This window comes from Pinus tabuliformis, chromosome 9, assembly GCF_031772625.1.
Source record: "Pinus tabuliformis cultivar Carrire ecotype Pingquan chromosome 9, CPIR1, whole genome shotgun sequence".
NCBI classification, from domain to species: Eukaryota; Viridiplantae; Streptophyta; class Pinopsida; order Pinales; family Pinaceae; genus Pinus; species Pinus tabuliformis.
Window position 1 is genome coordinate 841766592 of NC_142307.1, and position 21522 is coordinate 841788113.

The 21522-nt window shown below is 38.9% G+C and overlaps 1 protein-coding gene across 1 annotated transcript in view; it reads right to left on the bottom strand.

Annotated features, from left to right (window-relative positions):
- SFR6 (sensitive to freezing 6) overlaps positions 1–21522 on the bottom strand; it is a 325720-nt gene that overhangs the window by 135764 nt on the left and 168434 nt on the right. The window contains 3 exon segments of the mRNA XM_089445794.1: positions 9781–9860; positions 9960–10572; positions 11261–11857. Of these exon segments, the coding sequence (XP_089301920.1) occupies positions 9781–9860; positions 9960–10572; positions 11261–11857 (1290 nt within the window).

The window sequence follows — 21522 nt, forward strand, 5'->3', positions numbered from 1 at the left end:
AATTCAACTACCCAGTTGCAGGTATTCAGCAAGGGTGTAGTTGAAGCTAGGGAAAGCATCAAAGCAATGGATTTGGCATAGATTTAAGAGTAGGAGTCCAGAGGAATTTTCCTCAGCATTTCCCAGTGTCCAGGAGACAGGAAAGAGGAGGTTGAATTCATATGCAGATGAGGTTGAATATAGCAATGCAAGTTAGCCAGTTTACCCAGTGCGAGTTACCGTAAGAGCCACATTTCATTTGCCAATTGTCGGATCAGGGTCTTGGAGGTAGAGCGAGTGGATTTTGGAGGCAGAGGGAAGCTAGATGAGTTGCCTAGAAGTGATTCCAAGGCAGTACGATTTCTCCACGACCAGATCTGCACATTCCAACAAGAAGTGTGAATTCCAGGGGGAGGTGCGAGTGACTTGGAGATGCTAATCAACTGCAAAGGGAGACACAATTGTCTTCCAAAGTATTTTGCCAGTAGTAGATTGTTGAAGCTTTGTCAGATTGGCAAAGCAGATCATTGTACTCTTAAATTGCTGAAGAAGAATAATAAAACCCTCATCTGTTGCACTACTTTTCCATTCGAGGTTTTTCCAAGGACATTTGTCCAAAAACAACAGTGTTATATTTTTGTGTGTGCATATATATTTTATCAATTCCAGTTTTTATATTTCTGCAGCACTTTTATTTTGAATAATGCAACAGTGAACTTTTAGTTATTTGTCGAATAATATTTCAAAAGACAAATAAACCACTAACAGTTAGAAGATAAATCTCCAGTAACTGCATTCAAGGAATTTTCACACATGCATCAACATAGCAAGCTCATGAACATTTCTTGTGAAGGAGAAATTTCAACTAAGAGGAAATTTGTTGCAGCAAAGGAGAATACCTCCCTCGCTAAGAGGGAGCGTTGATTTTTGTGTAACATCGGGAGGTATTCCCACATTCCAAGAGGTCACCTATGTTGGCCTAGAAGAATTACAAAATTTAAATTTAAATTTTATTCTTTTTGGCATCATGTAGGCTCAAAAAGAACAAGTCGATCCCACCATAAAAGGGTGTGTCCCTTGGTCAAAATTCACCCATTCGACTTGTATAAATACATAATGTGACACTTCATTTTGACAAATTCATCATCACAACTTCTCTCTCCTATAGCAGTCACACATGTGAAGCCAAAGAGGACAAATTGAAGATTTGACCGAATTGATTTGGAGGTTTGACTGCGCTGATTTCTCGACTAGTCAACCAAGCTTTGATTAAGTTAATTGAGTTTTCTTATGACCGAGTTTGACTAGATTTTTTCAAGCAGCAAAACTTTGACCACAGATTTATGACTGCAATTGACCACAGTGGACCTCAAGGGCCACAGGACCGAATTTTTTACAATTTGAAATTTTGACCAATGTTGACTTGTGTATTTTGGGTTGGTTTGACTCAATGTTGTTAAAATCGCGATAATATCGCGACATTATCGCTTTATCGCGATTTTTTCCTGAAGCCGATATTATCGCGAGTAATACTCATGTATATTTTTTATACGCGATTTTTTCCCAATTTATCGCCGTGGGCGGGGCAGCGCGGTTTTATAAGGCAAAAGTCGATTTTTTTTCATTTCATTTGCACAGTTAGGCGCGCAGAGGGCAGTGGAGTGTTGGAGAGGGCTTGGAGATTTTGCTTGGAGAGGATTGGAGCTATTTCAAGTGCGTGGAGGAGAAAATCAAGAGGAGGAGACTGATTATCTCCATAGAAACGGTATGGGCACAAATTTTTTTTTGTTTTCATTGTTTTGAAACTTTGTTTATGTTTTTTTCGTTGTTTTTGGTTGGGTAACTTGGGTTTGGAATGGGGTTTATGAAATTTGCCCAATGTAATTTTTTTTAGTTTTTTTGGTTGGGTTTGGAATGGGGTTTTTGATATATTGTTTTTTAGTTTTTTTGGTTGGGTTTGGAATGGGGTTTCTTAAAATGTATGTTATTTTTTTTAGTTTTTGTACAATGTAAAAATTAAAATACTAAATTGTAAGTTTGTAACTTGTAAATACTAAATTGTAATCCTTATTTTCCCATAGTTCACAACTTCACCGAAACACCATTCAAATTTTCGACTTCAAAGTTCAAAAACAAACATGCCAAGGAAATTGGACCCTTTCTAGGAATTTGGTGAACCTAAAGCTCCGAATGATAGACTAAACTTGAATTGCAAGTTGTGTGGGTTCCAAATGTCCGGGGGGGTGTACAGATTGAAGTATCACCTTGCACAAATCCCTGGATTTGATGTAAGGCCTTGCACAAATACAAATCCTAAACTCATCCGAAGAGCCATGAAAGCATTGGAAATTTTAGATCAGAATAGAGAGGCCAAAGAAGAAATGAAGAGGCAACTAAAAAAGTCAGCTGAAGCAAGTGCCACTGGTTCTACTGCAACATCAACCAATCCGGTAGCTACCACATCATTTTTTGTTCCTCGAACCACACCTGGTTCACAGCCATCTATCAGTTCAATGCTAAAAAGAACTGAGAAAGAACAAGCTGACAAGTCGCTGGCAAAATTTCTCCTCTGGAGTGATATTCCTTTCATCATTGTAAGGAATAATCCATTTTTCCAACCTGCTATTGATGTTATTGCAAGTGTTGGCCCAGGGTACAAAATCCCTTCTTATCATGATTTCAGAAGCCAGATTCTTCAAAATGAAAAGCTTGACTGCACCCAAAGATTAGAGGATTTTATGGCATCATGGGCACAAATAGGATGCACTGTTATGTCAGATGATTGGATTGACCAAAAGGGGAGAACCCTTATAAACTTCTTGGTTAGTTGTCCCAACAGGACTATGTTTATCAAATCTGTTGATGCATCTGCACAAATCAAAGATGCAAGAACTTTATGCAATTTGTTAGATGTGTTTATTTTGGAGGTGGGTGTAGAAAATGGTGTCCAAGTCATAACGGACAATGCTGCAAATTATGTTGTTGCTGGCAGGATGCTTATGGACAGGCATCCTACTTTATTTTGGACACCTTGTGCTGCACACTGTATTGATTTGATGTTGGAGGGCATAGGGAAAATTCCCTTTGTCAAAAATATTGTTGATTCATCCAAAAGCATTACAAAATTTATATATAACCATACATTTGTGCTTAGCTTGATGAGAAGATTCACCAACAACAAAGAGTTGGTGCGCCCCACCATTACATGGTTTGCCACCAGTTTCATATCTCTTCAACCCCTCTTGAATTCTATGTGGGATGTGAAGAGAATGTTTCTTTCAAAAGAGTGGCGTGCTTTTCCAATAAGCCGCAAACTAGAGGGAGAGGTCGTATGCAGAGTAGTTTCATACCAGGAAGACTTCTGGATGGGAATGCAGGTGGTGTGTGTCGTCACTGAACATTTGGTAAAGGTTCTTCGGTTGGCTGATGGTGAGAAGCCCGCAATGGGCTATTTGTATGAGGCCATGGACAGGGCCAAAGAAGTCATTCGGGCCTACTATGATGATAAGGGAGATGATGGGTTTCAGAGACAACTCCTCCTATGGGGAGTGATTGATGAGCGATGGAACAACACACTCCATCGTCCCATTCATGCTGCTGGGATTTTCCTGAACCCCACATTTTATTATGCATGTCGGCTTGTATTTGATGCTGAGATCATGGATGGATTCTTATCCTGTGTCCAGAAGATGGTGCGATCTCCAACAGAACATATAGAGATCTCTAAAGAAATTGAGACATATAGGATGGCAGGTGGCACGTTTGGCTTTGAGATGGTTGTCACTGATAGGACAATTAAAATGCCAAGTATTTTTTAGTTTGTAACTTTGTTTCAAATTTCATTGTCTCTTCAAATTCCATTTTTTTCTTATGTTTATTTAAAATTTTATTTGCAATTTTGTTTTAGATGCATGGTGGAGAATGTATGGTGGCAGGGTACCTGTTTTGCAAAAGCTTGCCATTCACATCCTCAGCCAAACATGTAGTTCCTCAGGATGTGAGCACAACTGGAGTGTATTTCAAAAAAATACACAACAAGAAGTGTAACAGGTTAACACTTAAACATTTAAAATATTGCAAATTTCCAAATAATTTTTGAATTCATTAAACAATTTTTTTTTTATAATTATTAATTATTATTTCATGATCTTTGTACAGGTTGGAGTCCCAGCGACTTAATGACATGGTCTACATCTACTACAATCTTCGATTGTGGTGAGGCAACTTGAGAGGACACCTGATGTGGAGGCCATCTCATTGGATGGCATTGACACCACTACTGCATGGAGGGTTGAGGCTGAGAGGCCTCTCATGGAGTCTGTTGATGATTGGTTAGTGCAGGATGTAGTGGAGGGGGAGGAGGAGCAGGAGGAGGAGGAGGAGGAGGAACAGGAGGAGGAGGTGACACGACCTGCCCAGGCTACCCCTGCCACCAGTAGAGGACGTGGTCTACCTCCTATAGCTCCTACTTCTAGTTCTTCAGCTTCTAGAGCACAGCAGACTCCACTGCCAACTCCAACAGCACCAGCATCTACATCTAGAAAGAAAGGGAAAGCTGTGGCATTTTCTCGCAAGAGGGGCAGAGGAAATCAATAGGATTAGACTTTAGTTATTTTCTTCATTTTGTTGTATATGACATTATGACATGATGAGATACATTATAATATTTTTTGTTGATATTTTGACGCTGAGTTGGGACTCAGGAGTCAGGGCTTACTATTCAGGACATGATTCAATGTTATGTGTGATTTTAGCACTAGAAATGATATTAAACATCTTATATATTAGTTCTTTTATCATATTTATTTTATGTTGTAGATGGTTTAGATATTAAAAAAATTGAAAAAAAAATAATATTTTTGTACCAAACGATTTTTTCCCGATTATTTCCGATTCTTCCTCGATAATTAAAAATTTTCCCAATTTTTTCCTCGCGTCGATATTATCCCAATAACGATTAATGCAACATTGGTTTGACTAGCATTGACTTGCTAGAAATTGACTAGTTTTGACAAGTATTTGGACTTGGATTTTGGCACAGATTTCTAGAAAAAAAAATGGATTTGTAAACCTTGCTAAAGTATAATTTCTCCTAGAAAAAAAAAGTTGTTGGGTTTTCTCCCAAGTTTGGGTTTCCTAAGGAAAATGTGTTTTCTCTATTGTGCATGGCTATCTCTTTATAATCTTTATTGTTTCTGTTGCATTTACTATTGAAATTTTGTGTATAATCTATTTGAAGATCATTAGGTAGTAATTATCAGATTAAAAAATTGGTTTCTATTGTTCATCTTGTAGCAAATTCAACAACAACAAGGCATCCAAGGCGTACAAGGTGTATTTATCAGCACTCAAGAAAACAGTAATTAGGAGAGATGTGAAGTTTGAGGAAGTCTTTAGAGAGTGAGCTGACTAATATATAGGAGGAGAAGCAGGCTCCCAAGCAGGAGCCTCAACCAATACCTCAGACTACAATTGAACATGTTGATGGGAAGGCCAAGTAGCATAACGACGAGGGGGACACGCAATTGGAGGAGAGTGGAACCCACTCTGGCTGTGACTCCCAATGCAAGGAGGAAGAACAAGATGGTCAGAGCAATTAATCCAAGAGGAGTAAGAGCGAGTTGATGCTCCCAGTACATTAGTTCGCCAAAGAAAATAGCCACAGAGGTACACAGGATATATCACACTTATGACGAAGTTGTTGGATGTCGAGCCTTCCAGTTAACAAGATGCAGCCACTCAATAGGTGTAGAGAGATGCCATGGTGGAGGAGTATGCCTCCATCAGTTTGGGAAGTGGTGTTTAGGCCAGATGGAAAATCTGTGGAGGGCTCTCGTTGGGTGTACAACATCAAGCATGGGGTTGATGGCAACATCAAGATATATAAGGCAATATTTATGGAAAAAGGATTCTCATAGGTAGAAGGGATCGACAATGACAAGATGGGCAAAGCAATTAATCCAAGAGGTGCAAGAGCGAGTTGATGCTACCAGTACATTAGTTTGCCAAAGCAAACAACCACCGAGGTACATAGGGTATATCGCACTTATGACAAAGTTGTTGGATTTCAAGCCTTCCATTTACCAAGATGTAGCCACTCAGCAAGTGTAGAGAGATACCATGGTGGAGTATGCCTCCATCATGAAGAATGATGTTTGGGAAGTGGTACCGAGGCTAGATGGAAAATCTATGGTGGGCTCTTGCTGGGTGTACAATATCAAGCATAGTGTTGACGGCAACATCGAGAAATATAAGGCAATATTTGTGGCAAAAGGATTCTCATAGAAGGGATCAACTATGACAAGACCTTTGCCTCAGTGGCCAGATATTCATCTGTCAAGACTATCATAACGATTGTAGCTCAAATTGGGTGGAAGATCCACTAGATGGACGTTAAAACTTAAAACAACATTCCTGAATGGGGTTGTTAGGGAAGAGATTTACAGTGTGCAACTGAAGGGGCTTGAGACATGTAGCGAAGAGACACACATACGCAGACTCAAGAGAGCCTTGTATGGGCTCAAACAGACTCCACGGGCATGGTATGCCTGGATAGACAGTTACCTTCAAGGATTGGGCTTCACCAAGAGTGAAGCGGTCCCCAACCTCTACTACATTGTTGGAGGTGAGTCACTTATTCTTAGCGTTATATGTGGATGATCTAATTTGACACGTGCAAATAAACTGATCCAGAAGTCCAAGAGAGATCTTGCAGGTGAGTTTGAGATAAAGGATATGGGGCTGATGCACTATTTCCTTGGATTGAAGGTTTGGCGGGAGATGGAGAGATCTTCTTGGGGCAAGGAAAGTATGCCTTGGAGGTTTTGAGGAGATTTCACATGCAGGATTGCAGGCCCATGACCACGCCTTTAGTCACAAACTGGAGGAAGGTTAACACATCCAAGACAAAGCAAGTAGACCCCACACTTTATCGGCGGTACAGACGCTTATGTATTTGGTAAACACGCGGTCAGACATATGTTTTGCAATTAACACTTTGAGCCAGTTTATGGTCGAGCCTACCAGAGCACACTGGGTTGTTGTCAAGCATGTATTGAGATATCTTGGGGGGGCAGTAGAATACGAATTGTGGTATGGATTCTAGACAGGTTGATAGGTCGAAGCTTGAGGGCTTCACCGATGCAGATTGAGCAAGGAGTTCCACAGACAAGAAGAGCACATCAAGTTGCACGTTTAGTGTTGGATCATCAATTGTTTCTTGGTTCAGCGTGAAGCAGAGATTTGTTGCATTGAGCTCAACTGAGGCCGAGTATATGACTGCTAGTCTGGCAATGGCAAGGTGCGAAGCTATCTAGTTGAGGAAGTTGCTCGTGGCCTTGTTTGGACAAGAGCTAGAGCCCACTGTGATACATTGTGACAATAAAAGTTGCATCAAACTCTCTGTGAATCTAGTGTTTCACAATCGCTCAAAGCACATCAACATATGTTATCACCACATCAAGGACATTGTTCAAAGAGGTATAGTTACACTCCAACATGTACCAATAGAGGAGAAGACAGCAGACATTCTAACCAAGCCTTTGCCAGGGAGCAAATTTGTTTACCTCAAAGAGAAGTTGGGCGTAGTACAAAACACCTTCCTCTCTAAGAGAGAGTGTTGATTGGAGTAGAGAAGTAAGGGTTTTGCTTGCCTAAATGCTAAGGCTAGCAGAGGGACCTGAAAGACAGCCACTTAGCAGAATATTAATTTATATAACTAATTCCTAAAGTTAGGAAAAATTTTAAATCTTGAAGTCTATTTATGATTTAATCTTAGCCTTTCATCAAGATCTAATCTCAGCCGTTGAGAGTGATGTTAGGGTTAAGGTCAAAATTATAAGAGGAGATAGAGCAAAGAGGTGGCCAGTTCAAAGGGCACAAAGAGGGTGTGTCAGATCAACAAAGGGAGAGACTCGGGTTTCAGCAGATCATAGAGTTTCAGCGGCCAGGGAAAAGAGAGTAAGAGAGGGCTAAATTATGCTTTCTCAATCAGCTTCAGCAGTGGTTCAGCTCGCACGCGTGTGTAGAGAGAGTGAGTTGCGCGTCCGTACAGGGTGCAGATAAACCCAATTGTGCAGCCATTTGGCAGAGCGAGTGCGTGGAAGGCAGTTTGATTATCTTGGGAGTTGATCAGTGGTTTTCCTGTGGTGAAAGGGAAGTTTCCCTTGCTGTAAATTTTCTGAAGATTACTCTTTTGCAGAAGATAATAAAAGACACACAGAGTTTGCGGGTCTTCCCCACAGTTGCAGTTTCCTGGGCATATCTTGTGTTGTATGTGTTGAATGTGTTTGTTTTCTGATTTATTTATTTCTGCTATGCATGCCAAGTTAGAAAACTCAGTGCATTTGTAATTTAAGTTTCTAGAACAGCAGTTGTTTGTATTTTTGGTAGTACACTTAGAAATTGCAAATCAGTTACTGGGTTTTAAAGGAAATCTAACATATCTACTTCTTTGCAGGACTACAATCCCCCCAGATATTTCAAGACAAATCATTGCTATTATTTTGTCTTTGTTAGGATATGATAATGATGAAGTGGTTGATGAATCAATTTCATGTTTTATGTTGGCGCTTTGACCCAATAATGCACCTATGATAAAATTTGACTATGGTCAGTATTTAGCATAGTCAATAAATCTTCAGTTAGTAGAGTTTACTACCACTGGATGTCTTAGGTTTCAATCCTATTTAGTTTATTTGTTTCTCTTTTTCCAAGTTGATAAATTTGTTGGCCTTAATTTAAGTCTACACCATGAGATAGGAAATCCTTCTTTTGTTATCCACTGGACTAGGACATCATGTCAAGGGAAAAGCAGGTTATCACTCTGCTAGACCTACCCAGACCTATGGTCATGCTAGTTCAAAAGAAGCATGGCAGAGACTGCCAATACAGAATGAAAATTTTCCCACTATAGCACTGGCCGTCTCAGAGACAGAGTGTCCTGAGAAGGATAGAACTGTAGATTCTTGAAATTCCTCAAGCACTCAGCGACCAATTAAAAGACAGGGCTTTTCATAATAAAATTGATTTAAGATCCATTGGGAAGCAGTAGGTAGCTTATTGAACCCAAGCTGTCGTTGTCTGTTTCCTTCACCTTTATGGCATTAAAGTTTTGTACTTTGGCAGGCCTTGATGGATATTACATCTGTAATCAGTTATTTTGATCACCTGGGTTTTGATTATCATGATGATTGTAATGCCTTAAAATGTGCATATCCAGCCCAGTTCGATAATGAAGATGTTCAGGGCTAGCTGGCCTCTACCATGCCATATTTCTCCGCCTATTTTATTGTAAAAAACAATTGCTATCTACAAATCAACAGCTATTTATGACTTTCACCTGCTAATGTGATCAATAAAAAGCATTTTAGGATTTTAGAGATAAGAGAGAAAACTATTAATCAGTTTGTTTGGTATCGATTATCTGTTTTTGAGTCTTTATCATGTGTCTACCAAACACTATATGGTTTCAGATGATCAGATGGATTCAACATGTAGATGCCTATTGTAATGTTTGGTTACTTGATACATAATCTAGTGAAACAAGATGAAGTTAGTAGACACCAGAACCTACATGACAGCAGACTCAATACATACCAACCAACTCACTACTTTCCAAAATTTTTTGCATCCGGATTTGGAAAATACCAACTACAAGGTATAGATTAAACTTTCTAACAGTTGACTAGATACAAGATTTTTAACACTTAGAAACCATTTCAAAGTTCTATTTACAAAACTATAAATTATCTTTAGCCAACACATAACTGATTTCCTTTTGATAATGTACATTATTTTTACCTATGTCATCTTCCGCTGCGCTTTGTGCACAACCAACAGCATCCCACCAATCAACTCCAACTGAGAGGCTCCACCAAAATCTGGTAATGGATTAGAATAATCAAACTGTAGGCTAGTGAAATAAACCACAATATAAATACAGAGATGCAACAAGATGACAAACAAAATCAACTTCATACCTGTCTGCTATAGCTCGTTCCCAGGCAGCTGCATTACCTTTCCCTTGACTACTTTGACTAGCAGGAGGTAGAATACGCAGAATCTTCAGTACAGTGCAATCCTTGCTGTTATCATGCCAAACAGAGGCCAGGCAACAGCTAGTAGAAGAGAAAGCTGGTAGGGCAACAGAAACCCCAACCGTGGCACAGTAGTAATCTATGAGATTAAAGCTACTGCCAGAGAATAGATGAACATCGCCATACCGAAAAGCAAAAGCAACCTCCCCTCCATGACTCGAAAAGACAATTTTTGCTAGCATCCTTACGTCACTGTGCTGATTAGCTAGGTCAGAGTTGAATTTGTCACCATTTGAATCCACTGATGCCTGGGATGCTAACAAATTTCCAGGTGTAGCAAGGGATCGAGAACCTTTGAAGTCTTTTATTGGAGATATGCTCTTATTTACCTTGGTGGTCCAGATTGTCGTCATTGGTGCTTGTCCACCAAAATTTGTATTAGAATTTTCAAAAAGGGGATGCAGTGCAACCTGCTGACGTGAACTTTCCCACCGCTGCACCCTCCAACCAGTTAGAGATGGCCCCTCATCAGGATTGTGTGGAGACATATATTGGCCTGATGGAATGTAATTTGGATGCCATTAGTATAGTAAAAATAACTGTTAATTCAGCCATGTTTTTGATCAGTCTGTTTGCCTACAAATCCAAGTCTAGTGGATTGAAATAAAAATAGACTAAATAAAAGCAGCAATGTCAAATTCTATTGCAGACAGGATATTACTAGTGACAATGCAGCTAAACAGCTGCCTAGCATTCCAACAAACATCTATTCCTTTCTCTCAGAAAACAAGAGGCAAAATAACCCGGTTCAAAGTTCCAGTTTTGCCAGTTCCTCTATGATCCTTAGATTTAGGACCCGATTCAGCACTTAAAGGGCACAACAAATAAAACAAACTCTTTTCAGAGACCTTGAAAAGAAGGAAAAAATAAATGATTTAATATTTCGTAAATCAGAAATCAATTGTCAGGCATAGAGATGATAATCACTAAAAGTAGAAGCCTTTTATTCCATACGAACAATTTTCTTCCATTTCAGATCTCCTACTGTTGCTGCTTCTCACCCTTGATTATCTTTTTTCATCCTTCATAGTTACTCTTAGAATCAATTTCACCTTCAACTATTCAATTTAAGATATCAAACTAAAAAGAAATTAAGATATCTAAAAATCAAGATTCTATGTGCCAAATTGTCTAGCTATCAAGTGTCATGGCCTCAATAAGATAGAAGCAACAGTATCTTTCACCTTCAACTATTGCAACAGCTAGTACTGATCCTCCACGAGATGGATCAAATGCAACTGCAGAAACTCCTGAGGCCCATGTAGTAGTCGCAGCTGATTGAGCTGCTGCCTCTGGACTCACATATGCAGAAAAATTGGACACTGGAGAACATTGAAGCAAAATAGCTTCTATTGTCTCTTTATCAAGCTGTGATTGTATATTTTTCCCTTCTGTACAAAGATATTCTTGCCAACTAAACAAATATGCAGCCAAGGGTGCAAAGCCTGCCCATGATGGAGGGTTCAAAGAGGGCGGAACACCAATTCCTGTGCTCATCTTAACTGTTGCCTGAGGGTTGCTTCCAAGGCCAGGAGTAACCTCCCAAACTACAACTGTCGATGGATTCACAATTGGAACACCAGCTACAAGCATTGTCCCTGTATCCGTTATAATAGCATCAGCAGTCATAATGCCACTTGGCCCAGCTCCCAGCAATCCTTTGTTTGTTGCAAACCATTTTGGAGCTGTGTTGGATTGGCTTGCAGGCCACTGAGACCAACGAAGCTGAACTGAACCCGAAGAAAAAACCGTACAAACACACAGAAAATTTGGCCAGCGTGCTGCAGGAACAACAAAAAGCAAACCAAGTTATACAAAAATGGCTGAATTATAAATAAAACAAGAAACCATAGTAACACTAAATAAACATATATAACCAGAAGAACTTAACACAACTGCTCAGCACACCATGTTGAGATCTCTCAAGTTTGACCCCTGCATTTACTAACAAAACTAGTAGCAAATAATCAACGCCAAATAGATATGCTATATACAAATACCAACAAATAGAAAGATGTCATATACATCTAAAACACATTTTTCTGTTTGTAAATTAAACTGTCATATTGGATGCTCAATCACCGTAAATTAAACTGACAAGTACCAAAAATATTTGGCAATGGAAAAGGGAAAACTTTATTAGCTACTTTTGTCCAAGTGACTTTTTTATTATCTGACAGTAAATTTCCCCAATTGGCAAAAGTTCTCTAAAAGATTAACCAATTTTGTAAATAAAATATTCCTAAATTGACTATATTCGCCAAAAATTGTAATGATTAGAAGTGAATTATGTCTTTTCCCAGAATATTTAAGTATGATATTACACTTTCATATGCACTCAAAGGACTGTCCAACTGGAAATTGGGTCATGGTCCAGTAGGAAAATGGAGGCATTTCACACCACCTACCAAGTACGATTCCCAAAAGGCAAGATTAAGTTGTTGGGCCCAAGTGCAAGTGCTGGGTAATTCTGACAATGAGTACAACTGAACATAACTGCTTATATCCAGTGCTTCAGATCCCAAGAAGCATTTTGCCATGCAAGTAACCTGCTTATCATGGCCAACCTCTTCAGACCAGTTTTAATGCTTCTCCTTAAGTTTAAAGGAATTGCTTTCAAAAAAAATACAACCTAACTATGATAAACTTATACAAAATGTGTCTCTAAAATTTTTCCTGCAGCTGATAAGAATTCTCTTACATTACCTTAAAAAGGATATAATATATGGGATTATCACACAGGCATGTATAAGCATCACCTTTGGTCAATCTCCTACAACACTTCAATTAAAACCAGTGTCGCACAAAGCAGGGATGAAGCCAGTGTGTTTTTTGAAGTGAAGTGTCAGAAGTGCCATTTTCCAAAAATCTTCGGCAGTGAGGATTATATATATATATATATATATATATATATATATATATATATATATATATATTGCATTTATATTACAAAAAGGAACATTCATAATGCCAAAATAATTGCAGAGGATATGAAAACAAGCATATTTGTACATAAATCAAGATAGAAATAGCATCCATAGCACATTATGATTAATTATTCAAGCAGCATCAATCTAGATTCTAGCAATTACCAACAAACAGTACAAGGTAGAAAGTATCAAATTTTTAAGCATACACCATATAATACAAAGTAGACCATTAAAAGTTAAAACCTAGGTTGCCAGAAACACGTCCCTAACCCTCTGAAACACCAATCGCCATTTCGGGTACAGAAACGTGTACAATCCGACTTGGAAATGTCCTAGATACGTATCACTCCCATTTCAATTTTTTGGAAATGCACAATTGCTGAGCAGAAACGAATCCGCCACGTTTTAAGGCTTTTTCGATCCGTTTCCGAAATTCTGGATCCATATCACTAAAATCATGATACAGATCTAGAAATTGTGATATAGATCATGGATTTTCGCAAACAGATCTGATAACGAAAACACATCAAACTGAGAATGGATCAAATCAGCAATTGTCGGGAAACGATGAACACTCTAAACCTAACCCGTCAGGCTGCCTCATTCATTGGTTGACTCATTCAACTCTCAAGCCATTGTGACAGTGAAAGAGTCGTCGCGTGCCTGTTGGAATCGTGACACGGTAAGAGCCGTCTGTTGGAGCCGTGACAACCACCTATTGGAGCCGCAACAATCATCTTTGCCTATGTTGGAGCCGCCATGGTCAACTTCAAAACCTTGAGTTGGAGCCAAGCTTCCAAAGCTGCAATTATGCCGCAACTGCAAGCGGTTCCAGTGTCCACCATTCCAACTTCCAGGCAAGCAGACGAGGCAAGAGCCACAAGGTTTTCGTTGTCTGATGCTATTACATCTCAGACTCCAAAGTGAATAGTTAGAAATGGGGAAATACTTTGCAATTGATTGCTTAATGTGATGCCACATTGGAAATGATTATGCCCACACCTAAAGCCCTAAACCATCCTCCAACATTGAGCAACAACTTCAAGTTAACAACAAGAAGTTAGCTGATGCACCATCCAAAAGCCACAGATGCCATTTTAAAATTTATACATCTTGCATGCCAAAACACTTGCCTAAATAAGGTCAGCAACAAAATTTGAATCTTCGTGCTCTGATAACCAAGGTTCTGATCCTAAGAATCTCAATTTTATTCACAACACTTGCAGGCATAATCCACATAGCTATTTATGCAGTAGCCACGATACATAAAAACTCATCACTAAATGAAACTCCACAGTAATCTTTTCATCCCTCTAATGACCAATTTTCAGCCCAGCCCCTTTCAAAGCTAAAATTTTAACCCTTTATGGATGTGGGACAACACAATTTATGATCTCATTTCAAAAACTTGGAGCTTCTGGGTGGAGGACTCCCTTGTCCACATTTGGGAGCAAAATCTTAAAGCAACTAAACTAGCTCTCAAGGAACATTATAGACATAAAAGGAAAAAAGGACCACATCCAAGCTAAAATGGAGATGGAACAAGTCACTCAAAATGGCTTCTCGTTGACCACTCACCCCACCTAGCCCTAGTAAATGTGTTCTTACACAAAACACTGCCCCCAACTATCAATATCATGTCATCCATGCATCACATCCCTCAATTCACCATGCTACCATAGTGGCATAGCCTCAACCACCAAGACTGCACCCTTGACTTGGATACTATAATGTTGCACCTCCAAAATGGGGCAACTTACATACAATGCAAGCACAACCATAGAATTAAGTTTTGAACCAAAATCAAAACTAATAACAAAGGAAGATTCAACAATTATATGATGTTTTAATTGTGGAATGTGGTTACACATTATCAGTGATCACTAGTTGTCCATTTAAAATTTAAATATGTCAATCAGAATATCTGTGTTTTGTATACAATGCACCAGCCACTAGAGGACCATTAAAATCCCAATGCAGAGAAAAGAGAGCTTCCAGTATTCCACGGTTTTGTTTTCTTAAATGCATATAGCCTTATAGGTAGTACTTGATCAAGCGAACTTGTTTGTGCCATGTGATAGAGGAGAAACTGTACTTCTCTAATTCTCTAAGATGCCAGAATGTATAAACAAATATTTATTATTTCACTAGAATATCACCAAATCTTTGTTAAAATTATTTGAGTTTGAATTTGTAATTGTCAATTTTATTTTGCAGTTTCATTTACATCATCATCACGGCAAATTCAAGTTCAGCCATTCATGAGGCAGAGGAACATGACACTGAATTTGTCTCTAAAGTTGATCCAAAGTCACCACTTTGGAAATATGTAACTGTTGTAGTGAAGATCCCAAGAGGGGGATTATTGTCATGGGTTTGCAATGAGTGTCAAAAGGAGTTTAAGGGATCATCCACCCGGGTTAAAGCACATTTACTTGAGTGAAGAGGCAACGGGATTTGAATATGCACTGACCCACCTAAAGAGAATGGGACAGAGGGAAAAGGTTTAAGCAAGGAAAAACTTGTAAAATATCGGAAGGAACAAGATGAGGCAGATGCTAAAGCAAATGAGGAAAATCTCGTCTCTCAATTCAAACAATCCACAAGGTTGGGATCATCTTCATCAAGGCCTCCAATTCCCTCTTATGGAATTGTTAACCCTTGGGCACCCTTCTTTTTTATTTTACCCTTACCCTTTTCTTGAATAGACAGACTCCAAAGAGGGAGGAACATAGCAAAAGGGGTTACATACATTAGTGCAAGGGATAGATGAAGAGCCCTCATAATCAAAATAGGGGTTGGCAGCCATCATGTGTTTTATACTCCTCTTCCTCCCAATTTCAGCGTCTATTTCTTTTTGCCTAGCTTTTTCTTCCTCAAACTTCTCAAATTTTTCTAGCAACTCTTTCCTAATATCCCCAATTTATTCTGTTGGTGTTGCACATGGAGTAAATTGGCCTCTAATACCAAGTGTTGTTTCAGCCTATGAATGCCCCCTCCACCTCCCTTAACTTTTATATGACAAAATTTGAAATGCATTTGATTATCAATCATCTCAGCATATGCCCAAGCAGCATCTTTCGCTCTAGGAGCCATTTTCTGATATTTGGACTTGGAAACGAAAGGAAACAAATCTGAAAATGAAAAGAGAAAAAAAACAACTCTTCAATGGTCATTTCTTTTACAAAAGTTACTCTTTTCAATTTCCAAATTTGCAAAAATAAAACACCAGCAAAGGAAGATTTGAGAAGTGAAAAAAAATACCTCTAGGCTTTAGCCTCCTCAATGTTGCTCCAACAAACCAACTCCTCAATGCTGATCCAATGACTACTCAAGAAGCTCCTCAATGTTGCTCCAATGATTGCTCACGCGACTCCGAAAAAACCAACTCTTCACAAACTCCTCACAAATGCTCACACAAATGCAATGAGATCGCTGTGAGGAAATGTGAGGGGGTTGGGTAACTTTTATAGGCTTGGGAGAGGTTAGATGGACATGCAAAAAACCTAAAACCAAAAACAAACCTAATTTGGAGTCTCCTTTCCCTCCCTTTTCTGCTGCGGATGGGGTTTGACTAGCTTGCCAGGTTTATGTTGGACTTGGCCGAGCCGGCCAGTCTATTACCGAACCGGCCGAGACGGTGATCGGCTTGGTTGGTTTTGTAACAGAGCAGCCTTTGGCCCGGTTTTTGTACCGAGTCGACACGAGCAAGGGTTCAATTCAATTGACTCGCCTGATTCTGAATCGGTTCGATCGTTTTTTAAAACACTGGTGTGCACTAGTCCCCATCAATCCCCTCTCTCTCCTAACCTTGACCTCATCAACATATGCTTTCTCATACTTCTTCTCTCTATGATGGCCCTAGGAAACCCCTGATTTAGGTTACCTCTCCACCAACCTCTTCCTACTTATTTCTTTATAAGGATATCCAAGAGATAGGTAGATTAATTAATATCAACAAAGAAATAAATGAGGGTTTCCAAGCAAAGCTTTTCAGACATTGTTTATTACAACAAAATTGAGCACCCCCAAAGTGTAGAGTCCTAAGAACAAGGTGTTAGTTTTGTCTAACTGAGGAAGGTTACCCACTATCACCTCAATAGTTCTTCCTCTCTCTTTACATTGGCTCTTCTCCAACATAAGGCATATATCCCTAATTATGATTGCAAAGGCTATGGAGTGGAGACTTTACATGATGTTTGAAGACTAACCTGTAACAAAACAAAGGTCGTAGTATAGATGGAAAAATGAAAGGTGTGAGAACAAAAAGGTGATGGAAGACCCCAAGACTACTGACTATCAAATCTTGGGCAAAATGAAGTTAAAGAGGCATGGATCTAAAAGTGCAAATGCATGAATATGTAAGGCAAACATCAGTTTCCATGCATGTCACAAATCAGTCTTAACTTGCTGAAATTGAACGCAAAAAAATAACCTTGGAGAGCTATGGGTGATACTCTAATCAAGTCCTGTAGGAGGCGTTATGGTAATTCAAGCAACAAGCTAGTTTGTAAGATGCAATCTTAATATAACAACAATGAACATCAAAGAGTTGAAATCTTCACCATCACATTATCCAAATGGTACATACTCCATTACAAGGCCTTCATGACTACTTACAAAGGTTTCTTACAACAATAGACAACATGTGAACAAATTGTGAACATAAAACCTCACATAACATAGTTCAAATGCATCCAATCTTCCATTAAGTTTGAGAAAATGATGTACAATGTAACCCAAGGGGAGAGACCCTCAATCCCCAAATTCTCAACCCTTACAAATGGAGAGAGCTTCTCTTTATAGGCTTAGTTTCTCTCTCTTAAAATAAAATATTATTATTATCCAACTAATTCCATAACAAGCCAAAAAATAATATAATAATGGAATAGTTTGATCCATGATCAATCAATGGTTGACCAAATCAAAATGGTGTGTGGACACTAGCCTCTCTAAGAGAGTTTGCTCCATCCAAAAATAGCAAGTAGTATGCATTTTTTCCTCAAAAGAAGAGAGGGTGCACTACTAAAATAGGTTTTACCATGTGAAAATGCTAAAACTTCCCTCATGCAATGTGCTCTCCAAGGTGCTAGCTCAACAATACCCACAAAAATAATCCTTAACAAGGGAAGATGTGCTCCCAAGTCCACCTAGAAGATCTTAATAAGTGTGCCATCCAAGATGCAAGAGTGAGAAAACAATAAAATAGTAGCAAGCAGTGCACAAGATGCATGCATGCAAATAATATTCTTCATGTAACCACTTCATGAACAAATGATAAAATTTTGAAGTGGTTACAACCTCCAATATGCAAAGCTCCATTAAATAAAAATAGATCCTCCTTCGTATGTGCACCCTCCAAGAAGGATGAATGAGTCATAAAGCAACCTCCCTAAGAGAATGCGCCATAGCATCCTCCAAAAATACTATTGTGATCACGAGGTGAATGAACATGTGTGCAATGAATATCCTCTCATGAAGCACATGTGAGTCTCATGAGTAGCACAGCCCATCATCACAAGTGAACAAGGTGTGGGAAGGTGTGCAAGAACCAAGTCAACAAGGAACTCCTTCCCACATGTGGAGTCTGGTCCAAAAGTAGAATATTCTAACTAGCTCAGTAAGAAAAGTGTGCAAAGCTCTGAATAGGTGGAGCACTTCACATGCATGATAGGTCAAAGGTGTTGGGGCCTTCAAAAACTTTGCAAAAATGTTTAAATTTTACCTACAATGTGATTATCTCAGTAAAACATGAATCTTCGATCATTCATGATTAATCATGAGTCAAACTCTGCTCTTCCCTCAAATGATCTGATTCAACTCTGGGCGAGTCAAACTCTTGCTGACTGAGTTTGACTCATGGTCAACGCGAGTTTGACTAGTGACTCACTGATTAATTGCGATTTAGGGGACTACGGCTATTTCAACCCTCAACTCGGCGAGCACAGGGTTTAACTTTTAGGGTTCCCGCATTTTTCGCTTCATAGTTTAGTTAGGTTAAAAATTAAAAGTTGGTCCATAATTGACTTGTCACTGTTCAGGGCTACAACTCATAAGTCGAGAAGGTAATAGAGTCATGGTTTCAGTTTCAATTTACTCAACGTAATAGAGTCGTAGTGTAATAGAGGCGTAGTGTGCAGTGTGCTCCAGTGTAGCTTCAGCGTGTGCTCTGTCAAAGATTTCAGTAGCAAACCATTATCAAATCATTTTAGCAGCAATCAAGAGATTTCAGTCACTGCTTTTTTACTGATTGGTACGCAGTATTTTATAAACTTTTAGAAGTAGATGCTTATGGTTCTATGTAGTCACAGGTTAGGAGTGAGGACCCAGTACTTTGGATCATGTTTGGACTGATAACATATATGAGATACTTATTCATTCATGATATTTTGGACATTTATTGTTATTATGCATTGTTTGGAAATGGATTTATTTAATATCAATGAAAAATGTTTTTTCTTAATTCAATATATGTGTATATCTTGATTTATTGAATTCACTGTTTTTTATTTTTCCCCGATCCAATTAAAACTCTTCGTTCTTTTGCCTCGCCGATTTATTTTCGATTCCGAGTCTGGTAACATTGGATTATCTCATGTAGGAATTTCATCAAAAACTTAGTCAACACTCAAATTTCCAACTCCAATAAAAACTTCAGCAATAATGTATTTTAACCCAAACACATGCAATCTGATTTGTATGAGAAAAAACACTGAAGACTAAATCCAAACTTTAAATGCTGAAGATAACAGTAAAAACCCACAAAAATGTCTGCTAAGATTTTTTTGGGCAACACCCTTGGAAAAACCCTGAAGGTAAAACCTGTAGAGGAGGAATTTTTTTAATTAAACGCTCACAGAGAAACTTCTGAGTTTACAACAATTAATTTCCAGCAAAAACCAGCTGTACTTATCTCAAAAATTGTGCCCAAGATTCTCTCGAAAACTGTGCCAGGCTGTCTAGAATTCCATGCCTCTATTGTACAAACTGTATGGTCATACATACTACAGACTACACTAAATGCACCAGAAAACAATCTAGAAAACAGCACCTTGTTGTCTCGATTTTTGTCCCAATTTTTCTTGTACAAAACAACAGTATTTCTCCTTGAAATTCGTGCCCTCTCAGCTAAAATTTTGTGCCCAGATTTAGTGTTGTACAGCCTGCATTAATGGCTGAAAAATATCCTAGAAAATTGTGCCCTTTCCCAGTTGTAAGCTGCCTTGAGAAACATGCTCTTCTCTTGCTGCTAGCTGCTGTGGAATTTGGCCCTCTTTTCCTCTCTTTCTCTCTTGAAAAGTTTGTCTCTTCATCTCCTTTTCTCCTTTTAGAAACTCATTAGTAAAACCATTAGATCTTGCCATCTCAAGATCAACACTAGTGACTTAATCTCTGATTGAGATGACTTAAGTCACTTTTAGAAAAATTCACTTTCTAAAATCACTTAAGCGGCTAAGCCACTCAAACTTTATAAAGTCGCTTTTAGTAATTAAATAGAAAAAGTACACTTTCAAACTTTACAAACTCACTTTATAAGGTTAAGTGACTAGGGAGGCAATATGAAGGGCCACTTCCACATGCTAGGCACAACCCATGTGGAAGCACCTCCCGAACTACAAAACTAGCATTCCCTCTTAGCGAGTGATGTACTTTTGGCACCTCTACCACCTGGATCTGACTCCAAGTGCATCACACTATTTACTGTAGCAGCTTCCTCTTACTCAACAACCTATCCTACTACTTGTCCATGAACTGAAGACATGTGCCAATAACCCATGCTCATAGGAGACACTTGTCTCCCACCCCAAGCATCCTCTTATACCATCTCAAACCATGACGGTCTCTTGACCGAGCTAGAAGAATCCTCTCCTCCAGTGACCTCTGACACTACCATTGAACATGAGATGCATCCGGCCTCACCATCCACAAGATGACCTGTCAGCTTGCACCCAACACAGATGCCAAAAACTTGTGCTACATCCACACTCTCCCATTAGATAAATCACCACCTATCCATTAGAAAATAAAATAGCATATCTGTCATCCTCCAGAGCTACCACAAAGAGGAGATTTGCTTGCATCTCTAGTACCCAAAGCACAGGGTCACCCTCCTGGTATCCTCCTAACTCCAACTGGAATATCACATATCCAATCCCCCTCACAACATGTGTGGTGTGTGAAAATTTGGTGACCTGAATTCCTACTGCAACAATTGATTAAATTTCTCCTACTTGTTAATTTTTGAATCAAGTTATTTACAGTGTTACACAATAAACATCGAAATAAAATCTACTACAGCCTTCACAACATAAAATATTGCGAAAACAAAATACTACACAGGAGATAAATAAACACACACAATTACATCGTTGTTTTTGGACCAATGTCCCCAGAAAAAACCCAACTTGGAAAAACCGATGCAGCAGCTGGGGGTTTTATTACTATTTTTAGTAATCTGAGTACAAATCATTAGATGCCCAAACTCGCAATCTGATACAGAGAATAAACTGGCAAAG